This window comes from Cervus elaphus, chromosome 19 (genome assembly GCF_910594005.1).
Source record: "Cervus elaphus chromosome 19, mCerEla1.1, whole genome shotgun sequence".
In the NCBI taxonomy this organism is placed as follows: domain Eukaryota; kingdom Metazoa; phylum Chordata; class Mammalia; order Artiodactyla; family Cervidae; genus Cervus; species Cervus elaphus.
The window spans coordinates 90,050,895-90,072,534 of record NC_057833.1 but is presented as its reverse complement, the minus strand read 5'-3'; the positions used below and the strand labels follow the sequence as shown (position 1 = coordinate 90,072,534).

The window sequence follows — 21,640 nt, the reverse complement described above, 5'->3', positions numbered from 1 at the left end:
AAACTCCCATGTATCTAAGACCATGTCAAAAAGTAGATCAATACAAAGAAAGCACAAAGACTTTGATAGAATGAAATAAAGAGAATTTGACACAATGCAGAAAACTAAATGAATCCAAACAGGGCTTTAAGTAGGTTACACCTTCTCTGCTGTTAATGTAATACCTAGACATAAGCTTAAAACATGGCAGCAAATGGCTCACCAAACTAAGATGTCACATGGCAAAATGACAAGCCAAAAGTGAGACTTTCAGCCACAAGAGACTAAACCTCAGGTGAGGATGTGAATGAGGAATGAAGACCCACGGTCTCTGGACATGGGTCAGTTTATTTCTACAGTACGTCATGTACACCTAAGGCAGGTATTCAACTGAAGGACCACACTGGCCACTGAGACTCAGGGTAGCGGGGAAACTCACACCGGAACTGCAACAGGAAGGGACTCTGCTTGGCCTCAGGGGGCTCTTATTTTGGAATCATGAAACTTGAAAAGGGAAACCCACCAAAAATACGGTCTCCTCTATCTGAAGAACTAGCTTGTATCATGAATAAAACTTGCATAGAACCTCTTGATGTTTCTATTCTAACGTCGTCGAGTTCAACAATGTCCTTACCAATTTTTCTAAGGTCTATTCGAATACATGGGCTCACGTGCGAGTCTGGTATTTCAACAAAAATAAGATGCTTAGGAGATTCAGAACCCTAATCCTTCATCTTTACCAACCTTCAATTCCTCTGGCGTTGCAGGGGCTAAGTCTTATCAAGGTTTGTTTAGAAATAATAAGAGGCTGCTGAGGGTAGTAATGGGGAAGATCCTGACTCCTTTCACTGGGGGCACAAGTCAGCTCTAAACTGTGGACTCACATGCGTGGAATATACTCCCACACACTGGACATGCACGGCTCTCGGGAATGATGGGTCCTGCATAGTACCTGTACTTGGCAGGTCCTCAAGACAAGTCTGCTGAAGGAATAAACAAGGACCTCGGTCCAAACAACCAGGCCAGATAAATGCCGCAGATTTCTGCACCCTTTTCAGATGGCTTGCTCTTCTGTTCTTGGGGCTCCTCACTTGCTATTCCCTTCCTAATAGGTGAGTTACGGTCATTCTAAATGAGCAGAAATTCTCACATCAGTGAGAAAGTGATGTCACACAGAGAGTGAACAGGCGTCTTGTAATTTATTTGTTATTTCCAAGCGACAGCTACAAAAGTTTTTAATTTTTATAATACTCTTGATAAGAAAATAAAATTTAAATACAAATACATTCTCAACAATACAACATGGTTACACAAATTCACTACATTAAGTTTTGATAACTTACATTTTCCAACTGGACACTGTAAAAACCAATATTTACTAGCAACATATTAATTTCCAAGTTAATAAAATTGGAAGCAGATAATATCAATTGAGACTGGTCATTTAACTCTAGAATGAGTCCTGTAGTTTTCACATACTGTAAGGACACATAAAAGGCTTTGTAGCTTTTTGTCTTTACAGGATGTACCGTTAGAACAAATTAAAGGTGCTTTTACTTAAAATGACATCTGTCTTCTAAAACCTGGCATGAATAAGCCTTTCTGAAAACTGAATGAAAATAGGCTTCAGAAACAGAAACAAAAGCTACATCATTCATCACCCACTTTTTTTTTGTACAATAAGCAAAGTCTTGTTTTGACACTTAAATCATTACCCATGATATTATAAACATATTTCTTTGGCAAAGAAAATAGTTCAGTTTGATAAATTATATTCCTGGGAGTGAAAAAATGTTGCTATTGCCCATTATCATATTAAATGAATATTAAAAAACAAAACTAAACAAAGAAACAACAACAACAAAACAAGTGACACACCACGGTAATTCCAAATGATGGAAATGGCTAAACTAAGAACCAAACTGGCATTTATGGCAAGAGTTTCTCTGCATCTTTCTTTCTCGGGGTTTTCAGGGTTTTAGGGTAGAGTGAGCTGCCATGTATTTTTCCAAGTTTGGAAAAGGGAGAGAAAGCAGATCAGGTAGTAAAAATCAAAGTACTCATAAGTAACAGTGGAGGAGTGAGGCCCTTGGAAGCAAGTGAAAGTACCTCGGTTGTCTTTGGGTCCCACTGACATGGTCTCTTATTTCAGAAGACTTTCAAAGAAAATCTCATTTCACATTACTTCTTCTTAGGCTGTGCCAAGGTGGTTAATTCCAGTCAAACTGGCTGTTTAAGAGTGAAGAAAAGAACTAGTACCCGAATTCTTTTCAAATTCTGAGTTACTTATTCAGACAGCCTTGGTCCCCTTGAGAACACCGTGATCTTTAAAAACAGTCATAACTTGGTATTATGTTACCAAGGGCTTGATATTAGAAATGTCAGAATATAAGTCCAGGAGCCACTCGAGAGCAGTGAGTGGTGCCTGGCAGTGCTCACACGGCCTTTCCAGGCAGACCGGCAGAGACTCTGAAAAGGAAATTTCAATCTGAATAAAATTCAACAGTGAGAAATGGACTAAACGGTAAAATTCTTTCACACTGATCAATCAGTGGAGTTTATGGAATCTACAAGCTCATAAAATTTAAAAGACTTTTTCAAACTTGTCTTTAAAATGGGCCAGGAATAACTTACTGCAGACTAGGACTGATCCTTAAATAAAACTGATTTTTACAAGTCCTTAAGAGAAATACATTGCTTAGTTATAATCATTTATGGAAGTTTGATTGTTTGCCAATGGTCTTTAGAAATAATTACCCAGTAACATTATAATTTAAAAACAATTACTCACCAATAACATAACTGGCAAAGTGTATCTTGAAATATAGCTTATGCTCAGGGAAACAAAAAAGCACTACTAGCTAGACTTACATTAATAAGTCACAGTTTCTAACAGAAACATGTAAAGTACTCCAAGGTTCAAAGTACCACATTTAGAAAATGTGTTGGATTTAAAAACACATAATAAGAGTACCATGGTTTTTAATACTGACGAAGCACAGCGTATCCCTCTTAACTTCAAGGTGGCAACTTGCTTCGATTGCTTATTTACAGTTATGATTCTTAGGATAAAGGTAAATCATTAGGGAAAAACAGGATTCAAACAGTTGCTTGCCCAATTCCATTTGGCTAGCAGGCAATAAGGAAACAGCAGTGAAATATAAACATATTCAAGAAAGCATTATTTCTAGACTTAAACACTGATCATTCAACTGATCATAAAGGTTAGATACCATGGAGTATCTGAAGTATAATCTGGGGTCGCCCAGATGAGTAAAGTGCGCCGAGTGACTGTCCTCGAGTTGGATCTCACCCTCACGTGGGGAGGAGGGCGTCCCATGGTGGTGGCCCTTATAAGAATGGAGTAACGAGTGAAGTCGAATGATTGTACCACCACCTGTCCCCATTGTTTACTTTCTCTTCTTTTTCAGAAGTGAAGTCCTTAGAAGTCACAACAAACCTGAACTCTCAAATCAAAAATATGAGTACCTGATGTTTAAATGGTGAAAAAAAATTTAGTGGTCTGGTTTTATTTCATCTGCCATCACTCATCCCACATGAAAACAAGATGCAGACAACAGTACATGTTCCCTGATTTCTCCTGTCTGAGCTCTGTTTGCGTCTCTAAATAGGTAACAGGGTCCACCAACTTTCAAGAATGCTGTGGTAGTTTTCTAAAGTTTGTCACTGTCCCTAATGTAACCTGTAATGACCGATGGGCCAAAGGAAATCTTTTCTGTTTGTTGTTTTTTTATTTTTGAAGAGGAAAGGTCTAGATGAACTAAACGGAAAGCTCTGAATAGTCATGGATTGAAATTTTCTAGTAAAACACAATGTTGGCAGTATAGAGCAGGCACTAATGGTAGTGAAAAGTCCACAGAACATGGAGTGTTACAAGAAGAGATGGTTTCTTGCTATGGAGGAGTTCTCCTTTTGTTATAAAGCTTCTTTAGGAAGAGTCTTTCTATTAAAAAGAAGTTGCAGAAACATGGCTTTCGACACATAAGATATGAAGCGAATCCTGGGTTTTAAATTCTCTAGTGAACCATCACACCAGAATTTCCAAACAGTTAGTTTCAATTATTAAATATTAAATACAATGTGAATGCAGATGACAGTGAAGCCGATGTTCATTCTTAAATACTATGAACAAAATACACGATGAATTGAGAAACTCCAATAAAAATATTTTCCAGTTCTTCTGAGTCAATTGGCCAAACTCTAAAATATTTTCCCGATTGGATTTTCCCTAGAAAACAATAAAAATAATTTTTCAAACGTTGAAAAAAATTGTAAAAAGTAACAAATATCTCACAGTATCCAGTGTCTGTAATTCTCTCCTGACAATCTCTCATGTCAAGTCCCATTTCACTGATTTAGCAAGCTTTTAGTGAGTAAATGTCAGGCGCTATTTTAGAAACTATGGACACAGAGGTGAAGAAAAATGACAAAACCCTTGGCCCCGTAGAGCCTATATTCTGGTACAGAGAAAATAAGATAAACAAATAAAATATTTAGCACAAGAAAGAGTGGTAGGTTTTAAGAGAGAAAAAATATAATTGGAAGGGGTATAGTGTGTGTGGGTATGGTGGGGGAGAATACTATTTAGGAAGGATGCCAAGCACTGGCTAGAACCTCATATGGAAACCTGCCATGGCTCCAAGAAAACTGGATTACTTTACTGTTGGAAGAGAACAAAATATACTAATGTAGAAAAGACAGTTACAGGATGCTTACAATAACCTTTTTAATGTACTGAGCCTTCCATCTAGGCAGAACACAAATATTTATACCTGTCAAACTGATTTTCATTGTTTATAAAACACAATTAAAATGATCAATCCACCTAAGTTAAAAAAAATACTTAAAATGGTTGGGGCCAAGATTCAAAGCCCCCTTATTAATCAGCTCTATGGCTTCCCTGATAGCTCAGTTGGTAAAGAATCTGCCTGCAATGCGGGAGACCTGGGTTCAATCCCTGGGTTGGGAAAATCCCCTAGAGAAGAGAAAGGCAACCCACTCCAGTATTCTGGCCTGGAGAATTCCATGGACTGTATAGTCCATGGGGTTGCAAAGAGTCAGATATGACTGAGCAATTAAAAAAAAAAAAATGACCTTGGGCAAGGCACTTAACCTCCCTGGGCCTTAGCTTCTCTAGCTGTGAAATGGGAGTATAACCGTGTTGGGCTGGTGTGAGGATCAATGAGAGGGTGTGCATCGTGGCAAACATTTATCTGTTGGTCCAAGAGCCACCCCTTCCTATCCACCTCTGTGCAAACAGAAGCCTGATTCTAGTGCTGGTGCTGTGCAGCCCCCACGGTTCAGGGGAACCTAGGGTAACTTTAGACAAGGTTTCTTTCCTTTTGAGGAAGAAACAGCTCTTTTTGCCTCTAGACACTATATTATAAACGTGAACTATTGCAGCCCAGCTGTGACCACAAGGGCACCAGCCTCAGGAAGACAGAAATCATCTTGTTGAACATGGCTGAGTGGCTGGATCGTCCTTGATGATAGTGTTGAGCTGAACTAGCTAAATGTAGAAATCGGGACTTTTAACTTGTGAGATTAAACATTTTCCTATTATTTAAGCCATTGGGATTTTCTGTTACTTGCTGCACAAAAAATCTAACTGATGGAATGTAAAGTACTTTGCACAGTGTCTAGTGGTAAGGAGGAACGTCCTTAATAAATATTAACTGTTGTTGCTGTTTCTATCAGTGTCCATCTGCCTCTGAGATGGATCCAAAGCATCAATTATAAAATACTTCCAGCACTTTCAAAGCTAATTTTTTTTGTACTTAGGATGTATAAAGGTACTGTGACAGATAAAGAAGAGGATCAGTAAAAATCAAAATAAGAAACTACTAAGTATTCAATTCAATGATTAAATTGAAATATAACATTGAAAATGAAGATAAAAGTACTGCCCCAACACAATGAAATGATGCTCGAATTGAAAAAGATCCCTGCAGGAGTGACTCAGAAGACTCCTGCACAAGAGAAAGGTTCTAAGTTGGTCTTGACAGATGAAGGTAGGCAGGAGACCTGCACTTCAGGTGTGAGTAGAGGGTAGCAGAGGAAAGCTCAAACTATATTCAAAAATGTCTAAAGTATCTTAACAGTACTTACTTGCTGCCGTATTTTGCACTACTTGATCTTTTCTTCCTATACTTTTCATGAGGTTCATCTAGCTTCTCTATGACACTTTTTATTTGTTGAATTGTCTTGAAGGTTGTTACAGAATCCTCGATTACAAAGTTGGAATAGTCATCAGGCTCTTTCTGTGGTCCTTGATAGACTGCTATAGTTCCACAAGCCTCTACAAGAAGAAATGAAATCTCTGATCAGACAACTAAATCCATCAAGGATAATCTGTAATATAAATAAGAACTTTTCAAGATGGGCTCAAGCTGGGAAAAGTTCCCTTGGAAATGCACAGACAACCAAAATCCATACATTTTATTAACTATGATAATTACATTTATGCAACAACAATACTTTTACTTAAAAGAACTCCCTTTGGGAGTTTGTCAGCTTCCATCAGGTAACATTTTGATAAATCTATGAGTATCTTTTGACTTTAAAGTAATGCCAAAGCAACACTTCAGGAACTGGTAACAAAGGATCATGGTTATATAAAAGAATTTAATTATATAGTTACCTTCCATTTTCTGCAGCTTAAGTAAACTGAGGGTAAAAAGGGAGTAAATTCTTTCTGTTTCTCTGTCTTCATCAATATCTATTTGGATATCTGCAGGGACACCTCTATGTAAAAATGAAATAAAAGACGTTGGAAAAATATCATTTTGTTAACATGCTAAAGACTTCTGATGGTTTGAGACTGAAAACAGAAACACAGAATTTTGTAAAAGGAACCTTAGGAATCTAGTCTACCTTGATAATAACATAGAATAAAATCCTTAGGTTTGGTCATTATGTGACTATACTCAAAAGGAAGAGGATTTTAAAGTGTAATCATTTTCATTACCTATGCTTCATCATATTACTTTATAAAGTCTGTAAAGCTACCATGGCTGTTCCACACAATTAGAACAAGAATGCTAGGCCCTTCTTCCTCAATACCTTGCTCAAGTTTGCACATCTATTTAAACACTGCCCTCCTTTTTTTGACTTGTGAAACCACAATTTATTGAGAACATTTTCATCACCCCAAAAGAATCTCTGTATTCATTAAGTACTCCCCACTGCCCCCTCCCTCTAATCCCTCACAACTGCTAATCTACTCTGTCTCCATAAATTTACCTATTCTGGATACTTCATGTAAGTGTTACCCTAAAGCACATGGCCTTTGTGTCGGACTTCTTTTAAGCATGTTTTTCTGGCTTCTTTTCAGCATGTCTTCAAGGTGCATCCATGCATGTATCAGGACATCATTCCGTTTTACGGATGAATAATGTTCCATTGTATGAATACAGCACATTTAAGACACTGCCTTTTTAATCAAAAAGAAACTTACGCAGTACATGGCTTGCAGCCGAGCGCATTTTCACTGGTCTCCAGACAGCAGAGCCAGTTTCCGTTTAGATATGCGGAGGGGTGGTAAGAGCTGAGTCTGTTCTGATTGCATCGGCTCACCCTGCAGAGCACATCTATCCATTCATTAGCTTCTACACAATTATTTGCCTGGACATAGAGTGGTTTCTCCGTGTGTATCACTTGGAACATCTTCACAGACAATTAAGACAAAAAGTTAGTCTAAAAATCAAACACAGTGCAGAACACAAAAAGGTACATAACAGAAATATAGTTTGCATGGCTAGGGAACTGTAGCTCAGGTATACCATAAACTGTTATGTCCCCAGGACTGTTTGAGTTACATGGTACTAAACAGTATAATAGAATATAATTTTTAGAAACCACACAAGTCCTAGTGAAGGGGCTTTCATACAAATAGGAATAAAGGGAGAGAATTTCAGATAGAGGAAAACCTATGGGTAAAGACAGCAGTGGGAAAATAGAAACAAGGAAATCATTTTGGCACTGGTATCTATTGGTATGTACTGAAGGGCAGCAGAGGATTAGGCTGCATGGACAGGCTGGGACTATATTCTGAAGGTCAAGCTGAGAAATCTGATAAAACTCAAGTATTGAGAGAAGTTGTTTAGTCACTCAGTTGTTTCCGACTCTTGTGACCCCATGGACTGCAGCCCACCAGGCTCCTCTGTCCATGGGATTTCCCAGGCAAGGATACTGGAGGTGGTTGCCATTCCCTTCTCCAGGGGATCTTCCCAACCCAGGGACTGAACCTGCATCTACTGCACTGGCAGGCGAATTCTTTACCACTGAGCCCATTGAGTAAAGAATTCTTAACTGAAAAAAGTACCTTTCACTTAATAGGTGAGGTGGACTATACAAAGCATCAACAGTGATGGACAATTTTAAACAGAGTTCCAGCTACCAATTATAAGATATTAATGATTAAAAACAAATACTAAACCTCTTTTAAAATTTTCAGCTAATATATGCAGTTTAAAAAACTTTAAATTGTATAACTTACATTTTTCTTGTTGAAAGAGCTCTCTTCCAGTTTTTCCACTGCAAGAATGTTTTTCACTGGAATTGTGTAAATTGCATCTTTGCCTAAATTATAAAAGAAGATAAAATTAAAATAATTTTCATCAGGATAAAGGCGAAAGGTTAACTCTATATGGTTTAAGATTATTCTCTTGACAGTGGGTGTGTAAGTAACCTACAGATTTCCAAATGGTGCATAATAAATGTTTTATGGACCAAATGAATTTTCATTGTTTTCCACGACGTGACTTCCTCTTTATTTAATTAAAATTAAAACATTTTCCTTGGACTGCAAGGAGATCCAACCAGTCCATCCTAAAGGAGATCAGTCCTGGGTGTTCATTGGAAGGACTGATGCCGAAGCTGAAACTCCAGTACTTTGGCCACCTCATGTGAAGAGTTGACTCATTGGAAAAGACCCTGATGCTGGGAGGGATTGGGGGCAGGAGAAGGGGACGACAGAGGATGAGATGGCTGGATGGCATCACCGACTCGACGGGCATGAGTCTGAGTAAACTCCGGGAGTTGGTGATGGATAGGGAGGCCTGGCGTGCTGCGATTCATGGGGTCGCCAAGAGTCGGACACGACTGAGCGACTGAACTGCACTGAACTGAAAACATTTTCATGGAAAAATTAGGGAATAAATTTGATCTCTGTAGAAAATAAAAATGTTATTGTATTTTGTAACATTAATTATATGGGGACTGAAAAAATACGTAATTAACAATAAGGCCTACTGAAAACTTGCTGAGACATGGAATTTTCTTTCATGGAGTTATTACATAAACAAAGAATCTGACTGTACCTAAGTGGATTTTTCTGCTTCTCCAATCTAATATTTAATTAAGGCACTAACCCTCAAAACAATTATTTGAAACTGAAAAATTGTTCATTTATATTGCATACTGTCTGGTCAGCTGACTAGAGCTACCAAATTTACTTTTAAGAGGTACAGGGAATGAAAATAAAAATTTTATTTGGTAGAGTCAATCATTAACCTAATTTAAGAATTTGGAAATTTGTTTGCTAAAGGGGCTCCATAATAGCATGAGGCTACGATGCATTTCAACTTAAAATTTACTTGAATAAACTACATTCATATAGTCATAGAACTAAGCAAATATAATCATGAACTTTTCTGGTCATTTACATTATAAAATGTGGTTCTTAGAAAATGAAAGCTTTGCTTCCCTCCTCCCAACAAACTTCAGTTTAATGACTTGTGGGCTGAAGTGCTGAAGGTGAAGATCTTTTATAATATTCATGGATTAATGTACAGCTTTTGGGTTAAAGACACTAAAAATGTTTTCTTTATTGAACAGAGAGATTAACAAAGAGTATTTGCTAGCTTAGTTCCTGCTGTAAAATCTAAAACGTGTAATTCAAGCAGATATGTGATATACAATACATTTTAAAGTCACTTAATTTAGCTATCACGTTTATCCTATACCAGACACTGTCTTAACCACTTGGGATGGAGCAGTGAATAGAACATATAAGGCCCCTAATGAAGTCTGCATTTAGGTCTGGAAAGACTGATGAAGGACAAATATTAGGTAGAGATAAATGCAATAAAGATAGCAACATAAAGTGATGTGACAGGAAGTAATTTGGAAGTTACTTTAAGTTGGGCAGTTAGGGAAAACTGTTCTGAGGAAACAACATTTAAATTCAACAATTACAAATTATATATACATGGGAAAATAGGAAAAGACTATCAGCAGTCTCCTGGAAGCAGACAAGATCAAATTTATGAAGGGGTGAGGGGAGGCGAGGAGGGAGGAAACAAAGAAGCCACAGCCTGAGCCACATGGAGGAAAAGACACATTCGCAAAAGGAGGGCTGGTCAGAAGAGCTTCAAGCCAGAGCACTGGACACAGAGAGCTGGGGGTGAGGGGGGAGCACACTTAGATGTCTATCAGGATGACTACGTGGTAAGCTGCATTTGGAGCAGCTGAGTCAATTAGGTCCTCACATACTGCCCCCCTCAACCCACTTGTACTAAGCAGCAGTCCACAGAGGCACAGTCCCAGGTTGAAGCAGTGAAAATGCATACTGGCTGGAAAGCAGGACAGCCACAGGCTGCTGACGGTGCCCAGGCCAGGGGACGAGCACCAGCACCCCTGCCCGTCAGCAGCTCATCCTGTCCCTCCCTCAAAACCACTGGGCCCTCAGGCAGGTGAATGCACTGTAACACAAAAATGAGCAAATTGCCAAAAGAACCACTAAACAGATGAGGAAAATCAGCACTGTGAAGGAAACACGTACAACAGAGAGAATAACATCGGAGGAGATCAGGGGTGTAACAAATGAGGGGGCAGAGGAGACATGCCTTTGGATACTGACCTACATGGGGCACCACAGAGAGTCCAGAGAATTTAAAAATTGTGCAGGAAGTAGATTTTGTAGATTTTCAACAACTCTTCAGATTTGTTGAATACACAAAGCACGCCCACATCCTAGAATTGCTGTGTTTGTTCATTTCTGGACAAATTATATCACAGCATACAGAGAGAAAATGCATTGTTCCCAGGCACACATGATATTATTATTATTAGAGTTAACTGAAATTAACTGAAGTTGCTAATGCTAACTTGAATGAATTGTAAAGTGAATTAGTAAAACAGAAGATTGTACTGAGGACTCTCTAAACATACAGTACAAAAGGACAAAGAAACAAAGTAAAGAGATGAACGGCCATGATGGATGAATTTAGAAGTTTTGAGATCAGCTGTAAGAAGCATCCCAGAAACAACTGAGTTGTTCAGAAGAAAATTACCAATGAAAATGTCCAAGAATAAAGATAGAAATCTTTAGACTGAAAGGACCCGTCAAGTGCTGATGAAAGAATCAAAGTGTAGGAAGAAAGAAAGGTAATACTCAGACACTGGGCAGTAGAATATTAAGAGCTTGAAGGTTAAAGAAAGTCCAGAGGGTTTCCAAGGAGAAGAATCAAGACTAAGAATGACATCAAAATCCTTACCACCAACAATGGAAACTAGTAAATCGTGGAGAAATATCTTAAAAATCTTATAGGAAATGATTTTAAATCCAGCCTAACTTATCATTCAAGTGTATGGGTAAGATACTTTTTCTAATATGTAAGAACTCTGAAAATTTATCAGCCCTAAAGCTATATGGAATAATTCCTTGAGGACATAACTCCTGCAAAATAAGTAAGAATCCAGGAAAAAGACAAGTATGTTGATATAAGAAATAGTGTTGGGCAAAGACATCAGAAAAACTGACAAGAAAGGTTAGAAAAGGGCTTCTCAGGTGGCACTAGTGGTGAACAACCTGCCTGTCAATGCAGGAGATGTAAGAGACATGGGTTCGATCCCCGGGTTGGGAATATTCCTTGGAGGAGGGCATGGCAACCCACTCCAGTATTCTTGCCATGGACTGAGGAGCCTGGTCGCAAATTCCATGGACAGCATGGTCCACAGGGTTTTTGCAAAGAGCTGGATACGACTGAAGCAACTTAGCACACATGCATGGTTAGAAAAAAATGATGAAAACATAAAAAGGTAAAAGAAACAGAACCTAGTACTAAAATTTAAGATGACTTCATTAGATAGTGTGAGGAAAAATAAATTTGAAAGCATGCTATGTTCCTTCTCAGGTTGAATGGAGATGGTGATTAACTGCAGACAATAAGATGAACATGTAAGTTTAAACCTATCTGTTAACAATTTAAAAGTAAAAACAAAATGCCCAAATTCTCTCACTAGATAAGACAGAGTGAATATATGTGGGACTGATTATTCCAATAAAAATGCAGGGAAAAAAAAACAATCCCAACGAACAGAAGAGCTTAATAAACAGAAAACACAAAACAAAATATTGGTTACAGTAATCACAATAAATGTGAGGGTATTAAATTTCCCTATTAAAATGCCAAATCCAGTTTTAGTTAAAAATCACCATCACCTTCTCAAAAAGTTAAACATAAAGTTAGTTACTATATGACTCACTGATTTCACTCCTAGATACAGACCCAAGAGAAGTGAAAATATTATGTCCACACAAAAACGTGTATGTGAATGTTTACAGCAGCATTGTTCATAATAATAAAAAACTGGAAACAATTTAAAAGTACATCAACTGATAAACTGGTAAAATCTGGAATATATCCAATGAAATATTATTCGGCCATAAAGTACTGATTCATGCCATATCACAGATGAACTTTGAAAACATCATGCTAAGTGAAAGAAGGCAGTCACAAAAGGCTGCATGCTAGTATGTGCTAAGTCGCTTCAGTCACATCTGACTCTGTATGCCTCTACAGACTGTAGTCCTCCAGGCTCCTCTGTCCATGGGATTCTCCAGGCAAGAATACTGGAGTGGGTTGCCATGCCCTCCTCCAGGGGATCTTTCCAACCCAGGGATCTAACCCACGTCTCTTACGTCTCCTGCGTTGGCGGGAAAGTTCTTTACCACTAAGAAGATGGGAAAGTCCAAAACCTTGGAAGCCCAAAAGGTTACTCTTTAAGTTCATTTACATGAAATGTCCAGAACAGGCAAATCCCCAGAGACAAAAAGCAGATTTGTGTTTGCCAGGGGCTGGGAGAAGGAAGGACAGGGCAGTGACTGTTGATGGGTACAGGTTTTCTTTCCGGGGGGATGAAAATGTTCTGTAACCAGTGGTGACTGCATAACTTTGTGAATATAAGAAAATGAATTGTATACTTTCAATAGGTGAATTTTATGGCACGTGAATTCTATTTCCATTAAAAAAAATTACTACCCCAAGAAGAACAGAAGTCCAGCTAGGTCCTAAGGAACACAGCTGAAATAAAGTAACTGTGAATCTTTTTTTTGATAGTAGTATACTGAGGTTGAGTACTTCTATTCCTCAGAAAATAAGTACAAGACTGGGAAAATTATTAAAAACAACTACTTCAGGGTGCTGGAAAATAACCAAACGCAAGTAAAAATCTGAGAAGTGTTTATCCATGAACAACTGCTATAGCATAGGTTAAAAACTGTGGATTTACTGTCTTCCAAGGAGGGGGTGTTTCCGTAACTCCTCAGTTCAGTGAAAACTCACAGCTTTACTGGCTGAAGGTTACAGATTCAGCCTAAGGGTGAGATTTTAGAAACAATAGAGCTATAGAAAGGCTGAGATCATAAACACACCACATCCCTGGCTGACTGCTAAAGATGCCTGTATGTGGATCATCCCAGAGTCCGGCAAAAGTGGAAAGCTTGGGAAGACTTGTGAATTTGCTATGCCTTTGAATGTGTTCCGATTCAAAAACAGCACAGGTGATAAAAGGTAAAATACTTACTGACTTCAGGCATTTGAGCTCTATGTTCAAATCATTGGCTGACCACTAAGCTCAGAAAGCTCAGGTGAGGCCCCTAGGGAGGCAGCTATGATTAGGGAATAAAACAAAATCTGAGTAAAGACAATAGCAATTATACAGTGAGAGGGAGAGGATGAGAGACAGACAGACACACACACAAAACAGACACTGCAGTTTGAATCTAGGCAAGCCTTCAGAAGAACAAACAGAATCCAGACACACTATAATTTATTACAAGCAACGCTCAGTTTTTAAACAAAAAAATTAGATGTGAAAAACAGAAAAGTGTGACCCATACTTGGGAAAGAAAGTAGCCAACAACCTGAGTCTGAGTGGGCTCAAATGCTGAATTTATTCTATTAGCAGACAAAGCCATTATTATAAATGTTTAAATAATTTAAGGAAAATATGCTAATGAAGACTGAACAAATGTGGACGTTAAACAGAAGAACAGAAACTATAAAAAGAATCAAACAAATTTTAGAGCTGAAAAGCACAATAAATGGAATGACAAATTCATCACATTTAGCTAAAAAGACTTGAGATGGTAAATAAATCAATGAATGTAAATAGAAATTATCCAAGCTAAAGAACAAAGATAAAGACTGAAGACAAATGAAGGGAGTCTCACAGAGACCTGTAACAGTCTCAAGCATGCCTGGATAAGTATAACCTGAGTCCTACGAAGGAGAGAAAATGGACAGAAATAACTAAAAAAATTTTTTAAGCTGGTGAAAACCCGTAGCTTATAGTTTAAAGAAACTCAAATCACAACAACCTACTAAAAAGTTTCAACTGCCAAGCAATACATTTTATGCCCATTATTAGAACAAAAAAGAAAGGAGGAGCAATACGGAAGGGGAAATATGGAAAAGTCTTACTTTAATGAAGTTCAATTTATCTTAAAAAATGTTCAGTGCATTTAATAGCCTAAGAAATCATTGCATACTCCATGGTTGCAAAGATATTCTCTTACGCTTTCACTGATCCTCTTATCTTGAATTAAATTTTGTGGGTACTATGACATAAGATGAAGTTCACTTTCTGTGTTTACCCAGTTGTTCCTACAGCATTTGTTGAAAATACATTCCTTTCCCAATTGAACTGTCTTGACACTTCTGTCAAAACTAAACTGACCACATGTGTGTGTCTCTTTCTGGACTCTTGACTGCTTGTTCACCTCTAGCTTTTATGTCAAAATCTCAGACTTTTTGTTCATTTTTTTCAACACTGCTTCAGCCATTCTAAGTCCTCTGTTCCCCCACTGACATCAATTTTAGAATCAATTTGTCAATTTTTACCAAAAAAACTTGTGATTTGTAGTGGGACTGTGTTAAAATCAAGATGAATTTGAGAAGTGAGTTCTTAAAAAATATCAAACCTTCAAATCCACAAACATGACATATTAAAGAAAAAAATACTCCAGAGCCCTGTGTATCAAAATGTGTGCTCAGTCCCCAAGTTGTGTCCAACTCTTTCATGACCCCATGGACTGTAGCCCACCAGACTCCTCTCTGTCCATGCGATTCTTCAGGCAAGAATATTGGAGAGGGTTGCCATTTCCTCCTCCAGGGGATCTTCCTGACCCAGGGATCAATCCTGCATGTCCTGCATTGGCAGGCAGATTCTTTACCACTGAGACATCTGGGAAGCCCCGTTTGTCAAGATGGGAACAGGTAAAAACCAAGTATTGAGATTTATGTTTAAAACATCAAGAAAACTTCTTTTATATTGTCCATAGATTATATGAGCTAGAACACAGACAGCATATGGAAGTTGTGTAGGCTCTACATACATATCTGTGTATAAAAGGTCATCCCCAAGTAGACAAGATCTAATCAAGTTTGGAAAACACATATGGGATTTCAGAGATGAATTTATTCATCATATACTATTAGTAAGCTTGGTGGAAATTTTAGAAAGTGGTTCTTAATTCAGAAAACAGCATATCTGGAAGACATGGTGTTCTCTGAAGAATACCATTTATTACAAATTAATAAATACCTTAATGATAGTAGTAAAAACACGGTCCTCACCGACTGAGGAACGTAAAAGACTAAGGTGAAAGACATAAAAGTAATGACCACACAGTGTGACAAAAGTTATCACTAATATGCTAAAGAAATATAGTAAGAGAATATCCAACTGAAGTAGCTAGAGCTTTATGAAAATGACTTCCATAAAGAGCGGACATTTGATCTGAGGCTTCAAGGACAACAAATTAGACAGGTAAGGAAGGAAAGAGAGAGATTTCTGGACAGAGCAAATGCAAAGGCATGAGTGTGAAAGAGCACAAATGAAAGGGACTTGAGGAGCCAGCCTGGCAAAGCGGCATACGGACAATGCAAAAGACGGGGCTGCGCCGAGGAGGTGGGAGGAGGCTGCCGCGTGAGCAACGTTCGTCACAGCGCACAGCCACAGGAGCCACCTGGGGAAGGCGAGCACGCTACAGGAGGGCAGTATGGGACCAGAGTCACAGGCGCACAGACCCGCCAAGACTGTCACGGTGATCGCGGGCACAGCTGGGTGAACGCCCTGCGATACTCCTTTACCACACGCTACTTTTGTGATGTTGGAGACTAGTTGCTTCCTATTACTAAGTGGGCACCGAAATCTAACTTATTTGAGAAAAACCCTTAAAACTGAGAAAATTCTAATTATTTTTCTAGTAAATTGGAAAAAGAATCTTATTATTTGATTCTAAGTGACAGAAATACTTCATTCAGAATACTAGTGTCCAGTAGGAGTAAACAGTGGAAGACTCAATGATTTAAAGCTATGTTACAGAATATCTGGGAGGCACCCTTTGAAACACCAAAGTCATAAAGTGTAATAAGAAACTACCTAACTAGCAGTCTTAGCTATGTAGAAAATTGCAAGGAACCAGGAAGTAAGCAAAACATTTGCTGAGCAACCAAAGGGAGAATCCAAAGCCTATGTATTTTATTCACAGAGGAAAGTCCTGAAATGTTCAATCAAAGCCTTTTAATCATATGCATAATTTTAACAAACACAGTACCTGCATCCTTATTCACAGTATATTAGCAGTAAAAATGGAATTGGGGGTATTAGATGGGAGTGAGATGTTACATTACCATTCACTGACAGCACAAGAAATTTAAGGTGACAGCTTGAACATAAAGGGGATAATGAAGAACTGTATAAAGCAAACACAGAACACAAAAAAGCACAGCAGTCCAAGGCAGGTAGCTGGGAAGTAACAGCTGCACACATCCATAAGCAGCCCTGAAAACACCACTAAATCAGAGTACTAACTGATAATTAACACTATCAATGAGAGCCTCAAGTCATCCAGAAAATGTTAACTTACGTTCAATGAACTCTTTTTTAGAAGGCAGGGAGGCATGTAATACATTTTGGAAAAATCCAACAAAACAGTTAAAAACAAAAAGCATGGGTGCTTAAAACTGTAGGCTTTGGTAAATAATCTCGAAACTTCATGTAACAGAGGTCATTCCACCAATGCCATTCCAACATGTTAAATTTCTTAAGGCCTGAAAATAATGGAACTTCTAATGTGTCTATTCTATAGCTTAGACCAATCTAATCATTCTACAGAATTTTATCCTCATACGATCACTGGATAGAACAGAAGTTTCTGAGAACTGTGCACTGGCCTCTGGAATTATGAACTTCCTGAAATTATATGTGAGACTTTGAGTCTCTGTGTGTACGTGCATTTTTTTCTAGAAGAAAAGGGTCTGAAACTATCATCTGATTCCTAAAGTCTTAAAGCAAAAAAGACTTCAGAATATTGGTTTAGATTAGAAAATACTTTAAATGAGGAGAAAATAGCCAATTTATTCATAGAGAATGACTAGCTTATGAAAACATAATCAGCATATTATGCCAGCTATTATTAAAATGTTACTATATATGTGAGAGCATTTATATAGTATTCAACATAAACTATAACCACTAAAACTTTAAGAAACATGTGGAGCTTAAAGAATGCTGTCTGAGAGTGCAGGGATGCAGCCTGTTGATCTTTAGTCATTAGAATATTCATATTCCACAACAAAATATCTAGGTGCCTAAAAATATAGTGCATCTGGCTTCATATGTCTTACTACTGTATTTGGACATATTTGGTCACTCTGGCTAAAGATTCTAAGGAATTATGAAACAAAATTTCTTTTCACTTTCCTCCTTAACAATCTCCAGTGAAGCACCCATACTTAACTGAAACGACATTCTCTTTAAAGTATCTTATGTCTGGTGTTTATCATTTCAGAATTTATAACCAGGCACTCTTTAACAGATTTGACAGATTAACCAAGACTCCATTTCCTCTGTGAAACATCCTGAGTGATGCTCATGCAACACCGAATCCTTGTGGCTGCTAGGGTTCTACTAAGCTTGTACCCTTTGATTTCCACTGGTTAGGCTGTTTTGATTAGAATCTGCTAGGTTTGTTCCCAGACTTATTTATGCCATTCTTCCATGCTGTAATTATAATCTACTTAACATTATGTAAAGTGACATGGTAAGTAAGTGACACAGTAAATGTCACACAGGAAGTGACACCAAGAGGCATATATTTATCTGAAAATCAGGCACTCTGAAAAGCTTTTCAAAAAAGGAGACCAGCACCCACACAAATAAAGTTGATTTATATGGGTGTGAGACAGTGGCAAAAGCTTAGAGTAACTATCGTGACTCTAAAAGGATTCTATAATTGGATTACATTTCAAGTATTTATTAATAATTTCCAGCTTCACTTTGGAGAAATCAACCAAGAAAAGATCTTGGCTCTCTATCAAAAGGCTAATAAACAAACATATAACTACTTAAGCTATGCATGCATCTTTTGTTGTTGTTTTAAAGTGATTCTTGCTTTAACTGACCTTTTTGGCTAAGTGACGCTTTGGGTCCTGATCACTTCAAATAGAAGGGATTTTACTGTATGTTACCTATGATCAAGATACTAAGTTCTTGCCAAGATATCAAGAGGCTAGTGGCCTTCTATGGATAATGCTTTACCCCAAAGGAATACACTCAAAAGGCAGAGATGATAAGCATTATGTCAGTCCACTGAGGGACAAACTTTGCCTCTCTGAAACTCTCAAATCACACTATATGAAGATGGCTTTCTTTACCCAGAAAGACAATTTGTGCCTTTTCAGGAGGCAAATTACTAGAATTTTCATCTTAAGAGTTAGCCAGGCTAATATAAATGAAGCAATGTTTTAACTGAATAGGAAACACCATCTATGGTATAACTGTGGGAATTTCTGGCAAACTACTGCAACACTCTCATTTATTAGAAACTGATTCTCACCAATCTGATTCTGGAAGTTAAAGAAACCTCTAAGTTCTAAAATATCTAACTGTTGTTCCTTATATACTAATAAAAAAAAAAAAGATTTACCATGGATTCTTAGAAAACAGAGCATGCTGTAGGAACATCATTTTTAGTAACACAAGACAGTCAGTGTAAGAGAAAAAAATGTTATTTACATGGTGTCACTAGTCACATATTTACTATATTTTTAGTGTGTATGCGTCACTGTGAGAAAGCATAAACTATGAACGTTAGTAAAAAGGTTCACTAGTCACATTAAGCAGCGGAAAAAGACATCTTCACTGGGAACCAGGAACAGACCCCGCAAAAGAGCGTAAACACAACTACCTGGCTGCTTGTGGTAGGTGAGCTCTCTGCTTGTTAAGCGGAACCACCGTTTCTTGAAGTTCTTTTTTCCAATCCGCGTTCTTCCCTGAGCCCTTTTATACATCTCACTGCCAAAACAACAGATGTAAAACATTTAGCTACAAATGTTAAGAGTTAATCCAAAACAAAAAAAATGGGCACAGTCATTTCCTCTTTTAATTTTATTTATTTTTCCTCTTTTAATTTTAAATGACATGAACAGTTATCAAAGACTGTATTAAGTATATGAAACGTCTTTGTCATCTGTAACTGCTGCATTTATTTTGGCCATACTAAGGGAATAAAATCTTCAAATAATTTAATATTTACAACTGTACTACCCAGAACTAAAAAGGCCAAATGAGTAATTTTCCCCTTTAACTTCCAATGAAAACACTAACAATGAACAATGCTGTTACTTTTTTTCAAAGTGCTCTAACATCCACAGTCTCACTATTTTTGAAAACAACTCTCGCACTGTATGGAAAGTCATGTCCGTATGGCATGAAGTTAATAGGATAGTGAGGGTGAGTTACCTGACTGATGTTATGCGCAGTTTTAGCACAGAACAAAACCCCTTCTTCTTCACTTCTGCACCCATGCTCTCTGTACTTACTTGCTGTCTATACTGAAATACGACTTTAATATCTAATTTCATTAAATTACCCTTCTTTCAGGTGCACAGGCTCACTTGTACCACTGGACTCTTTCGTTTCAGTAGATGAAATTTCATCCAAGAACTAAACGAAGAAAGGGGCAAATGTTACACTTTGTGATAAGGTACATCATAAATTCAGTTTATCAGTGTCACAGATAGATAATATAGTGAAGTTCTTCATTAAGGAACAAAGCAAAACACATATTTAATTGTAGAGGAAGTCCCCAAAATACATACAACAGGTATTCTAAAAAGCTTATCCTTAAAGTTACTTAAAACCCAGAATATGTGTCCCTATAGAAAAAACTCAACCCACAATCCCTTAACTGCAACTCTGAAACCTATAAAGTTCTGAGTACACTGACCTTTTTGCTTCTGATTTATAGTAAACTCACTTACAGTAACTTAATGTGAACTGGGGAAAGGCTATTTAAAGCCTGTATTTATCCTACTCAGGGTGGATATTCACTCATATGCTATGTAAACATTCATGTGTTTGATTATGGGGTGTTATCCTGTGACCCCCTATAATATATAGCATATACCTATTATCTTTCAAAACTCTGAAAAACTGAATTCTGAAATACTTCTGTTCCCAAAGATTTTTGATACAGGTTGTGAACCTATATTGTGGGTCAGGGAATCAAACCATCAAGCTATAGCTCAGCAGGCCAAATTCAACTGGTTTTTGTAAGGCCCACAAGTTAAGAACATTTTTATCTTTCTGGCTTACTTCACTCTGTATGATGGACTCCAGTTTCATCCATCTCATTAGAACTGATTCAAATGAATTCTTTTTTAATGACTGAGTAATATTCCATGGTGTATATGTACCACAGCTTCCTTATCCATTCGTCTGCTGATGGGCATCTAGGTTGCTTCCATGTCCTGGCTATTATAAACTGTGCTGTGATGAACATTGGGGTGCACGTGTCTCTTTCAGATCTGGTTTCCTCGGTGTGTATGCCCAGAAGTGGGATTGCTGGGTCATATGGCAGTTCTATTTCCAGTTTTTTAAGGAATCTCCACACTGTTCTCCATAGCGGCTGTACTAGTTTGCATTCCCACCAACAGTGTAAGAGGGTTCCCTTTTCTCCACACCCTCTCCAGCATTTATTGCTTGTAGACTTTTGGATAGCAGCCATCCTGACTGGTGTGTAATGGTACCTCATTGTGGTTTTGATTTGCATTTCTCTGATGATGAGTGATGTTGAGCATCTTTTCATGTGTTTGTTAGCCATCTGTATGTCTTCTTTGGAGAAATGTCTGTTTAGATCTTTGGCCCATTTTTTGATTGGGTCATTTATTTTTCTGGAATTGAGCTGCAGGAGTTGCTTGTATATTTTTGAGATTAATCCTTTGTCTGTTGCTTCGTTTGCTATTATTTTCTCGCATTCTGAAGGCTATCTTTTCACCTTGCTTATAGTTTCCTTTGTTGTGCAAAAGCTTTTAAGTTTAATTAGGTCCCATTTGTTTATTTTTGC

General features: G+C 37.8%; 1 protein-coding gene across 3 annotated transcripts in view; it reads right to left on the bottom strand.

The window, feature by feature from the left end:
- Positions 1-1,163: 1,163 nt before the first annotated feature.
- RASA2 (RAS p21 protein activator 2) overlaps positions 1,164-21,640 on the bottom strand; it is a 119,963-nt gene continuing 99,486 nt past the window's right edge. For 2 of the 3 annotated variants that reach the window (XM_043874240.1, XM_043874238.1), the window contains exons 18-24: positions 20,165-20,238; positions 19,478-19,587; positions 8,498-8,580; positions 7,457-7,665; positions 6,641-6,744; positions 6,109-6,298; positions 1,164-4,228 (exon numbers count right to left, since the gene is read on the bottom strand). In XM_043874240.1, the coding sequence (XP_043730175.1) occupies positions 4,201-4,228; positions 6,109-6,298; positions 6,641-6,744; positions 7,457-7,665; positions 8,498-8,580; positions 19,478-19,587; positions 20,165-20,238 (798 nt within the window). In that variant the 3' untranslated portion in view covers positions 1,164-4,200. The remainder of the gene's footprint in view (positions 4,229-6,108; positions 6,299-6,640; positions 6,745-7,456; positions 7,666-8,497; positions 8,581-19,477; positions 19,588-20,164; positions 20,239-21,640) is intronic. The other variant, XM_043874239.1, reaches the window with a different exon arrangement.